General features: G+C 35.0%; 1 protein-coding gene across 6 annotated transcripts in view; it reads right to left on the reverse strand.

Annotated features, from left to right (window-relative positions):
- The window catches only part of CEP170 (centrosomal protein 170), a 105931-nt gene that overhangs the window by 42781 nt on the left and 49271 nt on the right, over positions 1 to 13879 (reverse strand). For all 6 annotated transcript variants that reach the window (XM_076334208.1, XM_076334207.1, XM_076334205.1 and 3 more), the window contains one exon: positions 12664 to 13310. In XM_076334208.1, coding sequence (XP_076190323.1) covers positions 12664 to 13310 — 647 coding nt within the window. The remainder of the gene's footprint in view (positions 1 to 12663; positions 13311 to 13879) is intronic.

The raw sequence follows: 13879 nt of genomic DNA on the forward strand, positions 1-13879 counted from the left end.
TGAATTTTAATATTTGACAAAATTTAGAACATCACTTACATACCTGTCACACATCTGCAGAAAATGAATACTAGCAGAATTTCAGGATTAACCACTTACACTGTTCACCAAATAATGAGAATATACCCTCAACAGAAACAGCCATGGAATAACCTGAAGGTTTCTGCTGGAAACCGTCTCTCTACCATTTAGAAAAATGCTATTTGTACCTTACAGGTTGCTATGATAAGGTATGTGTGCAAACAATGGGCTGTTGTGATTGAAGCCTGAACGGATAGAGACCTATATCTTCCTACAAAGACTGAATAACATTCTTCAAGGCTTCCAATTCTTCAGATGTTTCTGTTCTTTAAATATCTTCACGATTTCAAAGTCACTTAAGGGAAGTCTAGGAGATAACCAAACCAAACCAAACAAATCCCGAGGAAATGCTGATGACGCCCATCGCTGCATGTCTTATCTATTTATACAAAAAGACTGAAGTTTTTTTTCTGTAAAGCTTGTATTTGTCAGAAGCAGCAGCTACAGCTTTAAACAGAAGCAACTACCACCTGTATTTTGATTAACTCTGTTTTGGGGAAGAAAAAGATGAAGCCAGATTCCAAGATACAGGTTTGGACACAGCAAGTTGTTTGAAAAATGAGAAGAATGGCTTTTGTTTTATTTTTGATAAAGGAGGTAAAGGGAGTCTATGCATTCATTTATGACTTCAAGAACTTTCCTGATCATCTCAAATCACATGTATCCAGCATGCAGCTGTCAACGAAAAAAGTAGTTTCCTAAATCTTTTACACTTTTTTTATATCACTGTAAACAATAAGGACTTTCACAAAATCATGATCTTGCATTTTTGGAGAGAGTCTGGGGGATGGGGAGTAATATGTTTATTTTTTAACTTAGGTAGCTGTATGTACCATGAAGAAAACAATTCCTAGAAATCTTTTTTTTTTTAAAAAAAAACCCAACAGATATTAATGCTGTGTTTTAAACAGATGTCATTTCAAAATGAAACTACCAGAGAAAGATATCTCCAAGCTAACAGCTTCCTATAAGCAATCATTCTGGAAAGTTAAAGTTTTCTGCCCTGCTCTGTCCCATTATTGTTTATTTTTATGAAATTATATTTTAGCAGAAAGACTAGATTACTCGATCCTGAATGCTTCCATTTCATAACGTTACAAAACAAAACCCACAATAATAATTTTCACAGAATCTTTGAAATCTGACTGACGGGGAAAAATCTAGGCACTGCACCAATCTGCACCATTACATGGGGTTCCTGCAGGGTCTCTGCCACACGGCTGTAATGGTTGAACTGTCAGAAACATTGTATAAACTGTGGTGGTGATGCTTAAAAATAACAGCTTTATTGTTATGAAGCATGAAACAATTTCCATTGCAAATCAGGACATTTTGAATGGCAAGGGAACGACAACAACAACATTGCTGTAGAAAGTCAAGCCCCATTTATGAAATGTACTCAATATAATTTTGTTTAACCCGCAATCCAGTTGACCTCTTAAGCAAATGGATTAACAGGTGATAGACCGCATCCAGTCTTGGTCCCCCCAGTACATGAGAGACTTGTCTAACTGGAGGGAGCTCAGCAGAGGCCACCAAGATGGTCAAAGCTGGAGCGCCTTCCTTGTGGGGAGGGTCTGGGGAAGCTGACCTTGATCAGTTTGGAGAAGGGAAGGCTTTGGGGGTGCCTAACAGCAGCTCCCAGTACCTATGGGGAGCATATCAAGATGACAGCCAGGCTCTTCACAGTGGTGCATGGCAGGAGGACAAGGGATAACTCGCCTAAGTTGAAACAAGAGAGGTTCAGACAGGATGTAAAGAAAAGCTTTTTCACCCTGAGGACAGCCAAGCAAGGTTGCCTAGTCTCTGTCCTTGTAGGGTGTGAAGACCCAAATGGATAAAGTCCTGGGCAACCTGTCTGACCTCAAAGCTGACCCTGCTTTGAGCAGGGGGTTGGACTAGAGACCTCCTAAGGTCCTTTCCAGCTTATGTGATCCTGTGATCTTTAATAACAGTGATCCTATGATCCTTAATAACAGTGATCCTAGATAATAACTTAGATAATATCATCTCAGGTCAGCCTTTTAGCTCAAAGAGTCAGTCTTGAGAAAACCCAAAGGGAAATCCCATAATTTCTCAATTGTGGAACTGCCAACACTATGGCTGACTTCTAATGAAGTCTCCTAAATCAGCAGGGAAAAAGGAGTTCCTGAAACATACTTTTCAATTTCAGATCAACGAATGGTAAGCTCTCCAAAGATCCCCCGTGATACTCCATTTAAATTCTGTGGTTCCACCAGTAAAACAAACAGACAAAACAGCAGGCTAAAAATATAGCAAGTCCCAAAGCATCATGCTGTTACTTGCTTGAATGCAAACTCAGCCTGAAAAGTACAGAAGCAAAGTACAAAATAACTGATGGCAAAACAATTGCACCTTGATGTAGATATTAATAAATTTCATCACTTTATCTCAGCAACAGTTATTCTAATATTGTAACTGAGAATATAACTTTATCTACATAAAGCAATAATTTTTAAAATTCTTTATCCAATAACAAACAAGAATTAACAAAATTTATGTAACACAATACAAGCAAGACGCAATCATTTCAATAAGTAATGGCATATTCTTGGAGACAGCATGAGTTAGACGACCAAGTCTGAGCATGTGCCTTGTCCTCTTCCACAAGGGCTAATTTTGTAGAAAGCAGAGTAATCTGTTTTGGCAGGCCATACGCATTTCCCTGCGAAAACAGCTCATGACTCAGAGCACACCTGCTTGTCACCATAGCTGAAACACAGCTTTAACACAAGCTAGCTTTAGTGATCAGGAATTGGTCTTGTTCACTCTCCTTTCCTCCCTCTCCTGCCCCCCAACAGATGAACTATACTAGAGGTCAGTATAATGACTTTAGGATTAATTATCAAAAGTGATGATTCTTTAAAGCCACAGAAGCCATTTTTCTTTATTGATATATATGTGAGATCTTCCAGAAATTAAAATAAAAACTGGTCAGAAAAATTAAGGGTAACAGGAACCATTTTTCTGAATCAAAAGGAAGAAAATGGGTTAGCTAAAAAAAAAACAACCCAAAAAAACCACACTCCACTTGATGTTTTCCTTATGTGCTTTTTATAAACTTCAAAGTTCTTGAGTACAAAAAAACTTTTTCCAGTTTGATCTCATTTACATGCCTTTCACAGTTCCTGATGTTGGGACTCTATACTTACTTTAATTTAACTTCAGGACATTAATTTTAAACTACTTCATGGTTTATGAAGATCACGCTGCAGTTCTACAATATTATCATTACTCAGTACTTAATGTCCACAGATCTAGTTCTTCATCCAAATCATTACTGAAGATACCGATATCAATGGAAAAAAGGTCTTATTTGAGAATCCTAATAGATATTTTCAGTCAGTTTTATAGCAAATCATGAATATTAGAACAGGGATTCTATTGTTCTGCATATATAATTACTACACAAAGCATTAGAAAGCATTAGAAGAGCACTAACACAAACTAGGAGCATAAATTTTATTCAAAATACAAATCTGAAGAATTCTATCTAGTTGTAAAATTTTGAGTTTCTAAAATTTCCCCAATAGTCTTACCGCTGTAGTCTTAACATAAAGGATATGCAGTAATTACTAATAATACTATTAACAGAAAACCAACAAATAAATAATAAGGATTACAGTTGCAATTCAGAGAGCTAGAACTAGGAACCTATCCATTAATGATGGTATTTGTAAATGAAAAGTATTTGAGTAATTCTCCTTCTATTCTTTCAGATCCTAACAACGGTTACAGCCACGATCTGGAGACGTATCTGAAAAGGATGATGATTTAAATGCTATTAACTTCAGTGCAGGCAATCCATATACAAGGAGCAGAACAAAACCCAAAGACAAAAAGTATGTAAAAGGGAATTCAAAGATGAACCGTTAAAAAAGCAAACTAAATCAAAGTGGAGCAAAGGTAAAGGACAAGGGGCTGTACTGCACAGTGCATTAAGGACCATGGCAAAAGGACCATGACAAAATAAAACAAGGAGCAAATGATTGAATTTGAAATAAGGTATTTGCCATTGTAAAGTGATGGGAATGTAAATTATAATAGCAATTATATTTCATAACTTTTTGGGGGAAAGGAAGATGAGTGTATTTGATTGTCAGGGAAGTCAAATAAAAGTAGATTTCAGAAACTAAGCTGTGAACGGATACAGTCAGACCAGCAAGAAAAAAAAAAGAAAAGGGGGGGGGGGGGGAGGGGGGGAAGAGGGAAGAGACATGAATTTGGAAACACAAGCAGGATTTGGACACAGTTTGGATGTACTAAGCAAGATAAGCCACACTCAGAGGATGCTTGATTGACGGGAAGAGAGGATTCCAGGGAGCAGGAAAATGGAAGAGGTTTCAGATCCATATTGCAGATCATCTTGGCAATGCTGCGCTTAGTATTCAGACTGAGCTCCTCATAATTCTTCCAAAGAAGGTAGTCCAGACATTCATAATATACAGTAAACTGGTTGTTAAAAGTCAGAGTTACTGATCAGATAGAAAAGACAAAAGGCAAACATTTTCTTCCCACCTTTGAGAAAGTGTGATGAGCCAGAGTACAATGCCTAAACTCACTTTGTGTTTAGCTACTGCATGAACTGTGTTTAACCACGTTGCTTCTGAGAAGTCTGATTTTAATAGTTTTCGCTGCTTCTTGGCAGTTATCCTAGCCATCCCAGGCGAACAGACTGTGTTCTGTACAGGGCATATCTCATGAATAGCCATGGGTTTTCACAGAAGCTGTTTATGTCATTTTAACTATATATCAAAGATATAGAATCAGATGCAAGACACTCTAGTATAAAAAAAGCTACATAGATGAATGAAAAGGATCAACGTGGCAAATCTAATAACTTCCTCTTACCAGACTCCAGTTACATATTTACATGCATACATATTTTGTACCTGTTTGCTATAGTGAAGAATGCATTTTCTTTAGAATTCCAAATTCAAAAGGAAACAATAAGTTTACAGACTGTAAGACTCCTCCCCTCCCCTCAGAAGAAAAAAGATTGCAAACATCCTCTGAACTCTTGACAAAATTTATACGCTCAGATGATTTGATAGACTTCAACCGTTCTACTGCTTTTTCAGCACTGTATTCATAAAATACGGTCATTCTGCGACCAAGACACTCTGTGGGGCTAAAAGGCATTCTTTCTAGAAGAAATCGCTGAAGCAATGGTAAAAGCAATTAAACCCAGAGTGTGTGAAAAGACAGAAGATCAGAAAAGTCATTTTCAGAAAATAGATGTATCTGTCTTGGTTCCTTAAACAGTCATTGAAACATGTTGAGTTTTTTTTTTTTTTTCCTCCTAACTTACTCCGTGCCCACTGATTCTTTTCAGGTAGTTTGTCATTTATAATACTGCAAAAATTTGCCAACAGGAGTTCCATAACATGTATGTTAACTCCATAACAAGAGGAGTTATAACAACATGCATGTTAAGTATTGCAATGAAAAACATTTCCCCCTCCCCGCTCCACTTGCACTGTAAATATAAGTTTTTGGATGAACACAGTTTTAGTAAAAGAGTTCAGAATATACATTTTCTAATAAACCTTGCAGATCTTAAAAAAATGTTTTGATTTGGTATATGGCTTCATGTTTTAAAATCAATCCCTGCTGTGCATTGCACACTACTTACAAATGATGGAAAACATCCGAATTAGTCTATACTTCTCACAGAACTAGACTAATATATACAAATGTAACAATGTAATAAAATACCTACTGATGATTTTGTCACTCTTACTTTCAAAACATTTAGCATAACAATAATCTTAAACTTGTCAGACCACAATTCTTCATTTAGCAGTTATTTTATGCTGAATACAATGTTTCATGCTATCTGCAAGATTATTGATTAAACTTTAAGGTTTGCAACAGAGAAGACAAGAGCTGGTAAACAAGCTTTATGAACACTTCAACAACAACAACAACAAATCATTCAAAAGTATGCAGTTCTTGAAGAACACGTTAGCCAGTAACATAAAATGGCATGAACAGACATACCCTGGGAGCAAAAAGAGTAAGGAGATTCCATTTTATTATAGTCACCTTTCAGAATAGATTCCCATTCATACACATACTCAAAAAAAAAAAAAAAAAAGTCAAACCAAACTGAAATAGAAGTATCATCGTGAGCAGAAAGATGTAGAAAATGAAAATGGAAAACCTGGTATCTATATGAACATGAACACAGCTTTCCCTCCAAAATTATTAGTTATTCCAAATTTTTAAAGAGGAAAAAAGAATCTCGAGATTGTGTCAATAGAATAGTATTTTATGTATACTCTTTGCACAGTATACAATCAAGTAAAATTAAAGATGATAGTATATACATTAAAAACAAGGCCATTACTATTATGGCCTGTCTATCTATATAAACACTTTAAAACAGCATCCTTTTCCAATTTAAAATAAATTGGAACATGATCTAGAATATGAGCTTTGCATTGAAAACAAAATCATTAAATGGTCACAATAATTCTTTCTGAAGATGGCAGAAGGATGGCTTGAGGTTTGATTATGGTACTTTTTTTTCAAGTTTTACTTCTGCTTGGGAATCAGTATGTTGAATTTGAGATCTAAAATTACTTTGCTAATGAAAAAAAAAATCAATTATTTATCAGGAAATTTAAATGAATATAACATAATTGAAGAAAACAATTTTGGGACCAAAGAAAACTTTATCTAAGCCCAGTGTTTCCATATGCATATGAGCTGCTGCAACATTCTAGATTCACTGGTTAGCTAGGCTGATGAAAATCGAAACACACATATAGCCTCTGTTCTGTTCCTTCCCTTCCCACACATACACAGAAGTGTTTAACTCTGCTATAGTAAGTTCTACAAAGTATTTCCATTCAGAAATACCCTGAAATGAAATTGGCTGAAGAAGAAAAACAAAAAAAACTAAACAAAAGAAACAAAAAAGGACCCCCCCAAGAAAACCCCCAAAGAGCTTGCAAAAAACTCATTGAATTGCTTTTTATTTATTGCAATAGCCTCAAAGTATTTAATATTCCAAACACATCCAGAACTATTTGCACATTCATTTATAAAAATTTATTACGGGTGTATTTTGCTTTATTGAAAAAAGGAAACTCATTAGCCTGATAATGTGCAGTGTATTTATATCAACAAAAAGGAAGATGAACTGCAGAAACATAATACTGAAATCTTTCATCCACTGACAGTCTTACCTTTTCTGTGGCCTAGAAAGATTTTTTAACCTGATATGACTGCTGAGAACAACTTCCTTCTCATAGAACAAATTTAATTATTTAAAAAACGTAAAACAGCTAGAAAATTTATAACTCAGTGCAAAATAGAGAGCAATTGCTAAGTGTTAACAGAAGAAAGCATTGAACCTATCTAAAGGCCAGAACGGCTGGATGTAAAGGAAAAACAAATCCTACGACTGTGCCCCATTTACTTGCGTATTTTATGTATTAAAAGTAACACTGAAAACATGTTCTAAATCAAATCAAGATCCTGAATTTGTTTTATTTTGTACTTAGCTGTTAGCTGCAACAATAAGAGTATTATTCTGCTAGAAAGAGTTGTGGCTTTCTGAAGCTATTTGAGTAGAGAATATTGTATGCCTGGTATGTTCAAGGTGGTCTTTGTAGTATGTGAGAGCAGCTTTTCTTCTTTACACATTGATGAAATTGCTCTCAATGGCAATTTTAAGGAGAGTTCTACAAGTATAAAAAGAGAGCCAGCATTTATTATTCAATCATAACTTTCTTTCACATTATTAATGTATTTATTTTCTAAACCGGTTTTGCCTACTAACCAATTCATACTTCTGTAGGAACTTACGTGACATTTGAACACCTGGATGCAGAAATATCATTGGCTAATGAAAGGACTTTTAGGAAGCAAAGTTTATTGCTGTTTTCCAAGTGTTCTCTATTTATAAAGAACATTAAGACACAACCATACATTTATACTGTAGAGAAGAAGTGAAAAGTACACATGATTTTGTGAGGAACAGCACTGGTCTTGCTTAGAATTTATATTTTGTAAAGTAAAGGTGACAGAGGACCATATGGAAATCCACGATAGAATAAAAATGCAAGTAAACTAGTGACAGACGAGGGAAATGTACAACACATTTCCACACCAGTATTACTGGCAGTATTCACTCAGTCTCTATATATCAAAAAACCCCAGGATTTGAAAGAAATAGTAATAGTAATAGTCCTAGAATATGTTCCAGAGAAAATTTCAGTAATACAAGATGGAGTTTGTGTGCATGGGTTTGTGTTACTTGTGAAAAGCACATCTGGATCCTAAGTAAGCACAGGAATATTGCGGAGATAGCATTTTCACCAGTTAATTGACTAAGGAGAGAAGGCAGTTACAATGGGTAACAGCTGAAGATTGCAACTGTTTGCAAATGATAATCACTATCTCTACAATGGGAACTCTGACAAATCTTTCCATTCAGAAATATCATGACATGAAATTCACTTAAGCAAAAACAAACAAAAAAACCCCTAAGCCATACCCATTTTCCTTCTATGATAGTTTCATGGTTTGATACTTGTCCTGGACATGTACTTGTATATGTATTATATTTTAAAATAGAAACAACTATGAAATCTTATGATGATTGCTTCTCTGTCTCTGCCTAATAACATAGCCGGAGAGTTCTCCTAACCTCTTCAAAATTTGATGGTTTTAATTTTTTTTTACTTATTATTTAATTTTTTTAATTTTTTTTTTTTTAGTTATTCTCCAAGATGTTTGTTTTGTTCCGAGAGACATGACACACCAATTCTAAACATAAGTAACCTGTTCAAAGCTGGCCACAAGGCAGTGATATTTACTTCCTCTGACAATATCTTTAAGATTTATGAATAAAATTCAAACAACAGCACAGAAGAAATAATTATTATTATTCCTGAAATACTAAGTAATTAAATCAGTTCCTATCATGGCTGATCTAAGCATAGAAGATTTTAAAATACAATCAATCCAAATGATTGACATACAAGTGAAACCGAAACAAACTTTGGAGGACTCCAGGTGTGTACAGGTCTTGCATCTTTTTTTTATGTTTACAACTGAAAACTATCTGCTTACTATTTTTATGATGTACTTTATCTTTTCACCCTAAAATCAAATCTTTTTTTTTTTTTTAAATCTTGCAACTTTACAAACAATTTAACAAATTTCTCTTTTCCTACTCAGTTCAGTCTCTGCGGGCATTTACATAAATTGATTTTATTCCAGCGACCTTGCCTGTCAGATCTTGATATCTTGTCTGATTTTAATTTCATTGGCTCAGCAAGTTATCTAGGTGTTGAAAGTTGTGTAAGACACAAGCCTCACTGTTTTTGGAATCTTTCATTTTAGGTAAGCGACAGACATTCACTCCGAGACAGTCATCACTGCAGATAAATGATTACAGCTCTCTCTTAGGGAAGAGTGTCTCACTAAAAAGCTTTTCTCTGTTACTTAGAAAATGTCTTCCTCTTTTCTTCTGATTATTTTTGTATCTTTCTCACATTCTCTTTTCAAAAGCCAGGCTTTAAAATGGTCGGGGAAAAAAAAAGAATATGTTGTTTGTTATTCTACTCCTTTTCTGCTGTAGAGACAATACTTTTTTCTTAGAGACTGAAAGAGTAGCAGAGGAAGAAATGGATCCTTAGCAATCTAAATGAAATCAAGATGTTGAATAAGCAGGACAGCATCCTTTTTGGATTTTTAAAATCATTTCACATAAGTATCTATTTTCCTTGAGTCTATTTCCTAGAATCTTTGGTAAAAGGCTACATTAAGCAAAAATGGTACTTTTGAAGGAAACAATATAGCTCAACATTAAGGTCTCCCCCCCCCCCTTTTTTTTTTATAAATTATATAGATAGATTTTTTTTTTCCATTTTTCTGAGAATTTTAACTTTGATTTCCTGCTTTCCTCTCTTGGATTCTTAACTCAAAGAAGCATTATTAATCACACCTTGATTTTTGGCAAGTTAATGCCACTCTTGCATTTGTGGTTTGCTCCTATGTTCCTTTCCAGAGAAAAGAGTAGACTCTGCCTACAGGAGTAAGGCCAAGGCTAAGGTTTCCCAAGTGAACGAGTCGCATTGAAAGTAATCTTGGGATATTTCCATCATTCTCACCCTTTCTTGCAGTAAAAGGGAAAAAATACCCAAACCCGGAAGTATTTTATTCTGTAGGAAATTCTGCAGGTAAACCAGACATGGATCTTAGCACCATTCTAATGTAAATTGTTACTGACAAGACTGCATTATTCGTGCAAATGTTTTAGAAAGTTATCCTTGCTATTTGTAGTGCATTTTCACCCCAATCCTAGCAACTGTAACTCTTGAATTTCAGTTGATTTTTTGACCCAACAGACACTCTTAAATGAGACTCAATTGAGCAGGCATCGTAACTGCTGAGAAAAAGGACTGACTGGCCAACAAAGAAAGAGAGGTTATAGTAGAATTATTGATAAAATGTATACCAATAATTCTCTTAAATCCTCAATAAAGCAGCACACCAGTCAACAGGATAACAAAACTCCTTGTCTTATTCCTCACTTATCCACCTCCAGCAAAGTAACAGAACCCACAGCATTAGCAATTTAAAATAGGAGGGAAGCAAAGCAGAGCTCAGCTGGAGGAAGAAATTTTGGCTTCCATTTGGTTTTGATTTTCTTCACTGACTGTTTTTCTGCACTTCATAAAAATAGTATCATACTTCTTTCATATTACCAAATCAAATAAGAATTGTGCAGCAGGACTCTTTGAACTGGGTGTAAAACATACTGTTCATAATACTTCAGTACAGATACTAAGTGAAAAGATACAGAAGACCTCAAAGGAAAAACACCTCTGCTTTACTTCCTAGTAAATCTTTAATTTTTAGTGGTGACACTTTTTAGGTTGGCAGTAAGGGGTATTTATGATAGCCAAAAGCTTTTTATACAACACTAAGAATATTAACCAATAATTTACCACCATCCCTAACGCTTACATTCACCTCCTGTTCCTGAATCTCTCCTGTAATAGGAGAGATTTGTTTCAAACAAAAAAACTGACTGTGGATATCCTGAACGGATATTAAAGACCACAAAGAATTTCAAAACTTATTAAACATTAGACAGCATTAACATTCTTATAAAGTACATAAATTGTCTATTTCCAAATGTTATTATTTTTTCTGGTTTCCAAATAAACCCTGTTGCAGAACTATACTTCGCAAAAACAGGACTTACACATTTTCTGATGCAATTTAATTGAAGATTTATAACTTAAGAATTAAATGTAGATATTTGTAGTCACTAAGTCAAAGCAATGACGTTCTTTAATATTCACTTGCTTCTTTGGAATGCTTTTAGTTCTCAGAAGTTCTTTGAATACTGACTCAAAAAAGACAAAAGTCTCCTTTTCAGAATCCATAAGAGGTGAAACCATTATCTTTATGATTTTATTGAAGGCAATTCTCTTTATTTTAATCCCCCCCTCCCAAATGCTCCATAAACACCTTTTATAAAATAAAACCATCTGTAATAAAATTTCCCATTTCTCCACTATGTCAGCATTTTTCTACAAAATCAAAAAGTGAAGCTATCTTGTCTTTCAAAAAATATTTTTCACCGTTTAATACATTTAGAATGAATTTTGGCTGATGCATTTGTTCAGCTCTGAAAAAGTTCTAGACACACAAAATCAATCCTTAGATAATTCTATAACAAGTAAGCAATGAATTTCCTGTTAAATTGGCCAAAAAATTGCCTAGATTTGGTTGCCAGCATTCTACCAAAATGGATTGTTTAGGAAAACACAACAAAAACAGAAAAAAAATCCTCTTCAAGAGTCAGTTAAGCCAAATGATCAAACGTAGCTTCTCCTACCCATATCTTCCTGTTGAATCCAAAGAAAGAGTTATCTGCAGTTATTTAACTGCAAATACGATTTGTATTGTTATTTTTATTATTATTTAAATTGTTACCAAGAAGCAAAAGTTACGTGGTCATCTTAAGATTCCTAAGCCTAATGCATATACCTATATTCAAACTAAGAAAATGACACTGCTACCATATAAACATTTTTGGAAAACGAAAGCATTCTTATACTTACTCTTTGTAATGGACGCTGAAATTTAAATTACTTGTAAGTACAGAAAACACTTACAATCTATTTCGCTATGATAATTTGGATGGAACCAATTTATATACTGAAAACTACAGAGACCACAGGATTTTAAGAACAGGTGAGTATTTCCGCAGGGACATAATAAATTCAAATCTAACAACTCTCATAAAAATACCAGCTAATTGAAATCTGTTGCCTAGTATTCTTACAGTACTTAAATCTTTTGAAAACGCATTAAAACTACCAAACTAAAAGAACAGCAGTATCAAACAGGAATAATTTTTAGCCAAATGCCTGCGGCTGCTTTTATGACATTCCATATTTTGTCATTATAGACTGGTTTAAAAACTTGTATTATTGCAGCAGCTTTAATAAGTAGAATTTAAGTGGTAGACTGTTGCCAACACATCACATATCACTTTAACATCAGTATATGTTCTAGGTTTCTCACCTTGTCAATCATTTTACGGGCTTCCATTTCTTCAGAATTGGGATTTTCCAACTCAATAGTGTAAGTACCTTTGTCACTCTGGTCATCCTCATTGTCCTTTTCAGTAGCAGTAGAAATATGTTGGCTTTTCAACTTTTTGTCCATCTCCTGGTTCTGACTAGGCCTATGGCCAAGGCTTCCTGAACTCCTTAACAATGCAGCTTGTAAGACAGGTAATGCAGCAGAGGGTTCTTCTGATTTTTGTTTTAAAAGTTTTGCATGAACACCATGTACTGCTCTGAGATGCGATGAGCTAGCTTGCACAGATGAAGGGACTGCTTTCTCTCCTGACGTAGGTTTCACTCTTTCAGCTCGCGCATGAGGTGTTGGAGATGGAGATTCTGGGCACAGAGCTCCTACGTTCTGAGAAAAGGAGTAAGAACGTCTCTTTCGAGGATGGTCTTCATCAAAAAATTCAATCATAAAGGCAGTCTGACTCAAACCGGCTTGCTCTTGCTGCTTTTCTGCGGAATGGACTTTCTGGTGTGACTTTTTCAGCTCTGTATGATGATGCCTTAAGTGTTCTTCAAGTGCTGCCCGCTTACTGTAATGCCGGTGTGCACCAGCATTTTCTGAATCACTTTGTGTACCATCATCATGCTTATTCCCTACAAGCAAAGCAAAAGAATATATAGCACAATGAAACAAAAAACCCCCAACAAACCAACCCAACACATACAAAAGAAACCGGCAAACTAAGAAAGAAAGAATTTCAAATTGGTTTTCTGTTTAGACTGCAACAGCTTTCAGTACCTGGCTCTGCAAATTTTGCACAGCTCCTGGTAATGCATTCAACTTGCTATGAGTCAAACAATGAAACACTTTATAAGCTGATCAGCAACAGCAGTGCGTTTCAATTACCCTTTTCACCAAAATTCTCATCTGTGAATACTTATCAGTGACTTACAAAAGCCAGTATTTTACCAGCTGTACTGTAGTATGTTTCCCAATTATATTAATTTTGTTACACAGCCAGTTGATTTCAAATGACTACTGAAACATTTTAGGCAGGGTTAAGAGAAAAAAGAAAAACCTACAATAGTCCTTCTGGTAGCTGAAAATAGCCATTGAGAGCCACAGTTCATATTGTTGGATTCCTCACACACTTACGACAGTTTATCATGAGAAATGTCTACTGAAAATTGGAATGAATTCTTTATTACTCTTTCCAAGAAGT

The sequence above is a fragment of the Aptenodytes patagonicus genome, chromosome 3 (genome assembly GCF_965638725.1).
Source record: "Aptenodytes patagonicus chromosome 3, bAptPat1.pri.cur, whole genome shotgun sequence".
In the NCBI taxonomy this organism is placed as follows: domain Eukaryota; kingdom Metazoa; phylum Chordata; class Aves; order Sphenisciformes; family Spheniscidae; genus Aptenodytes; species Aptenodytes patagonicus.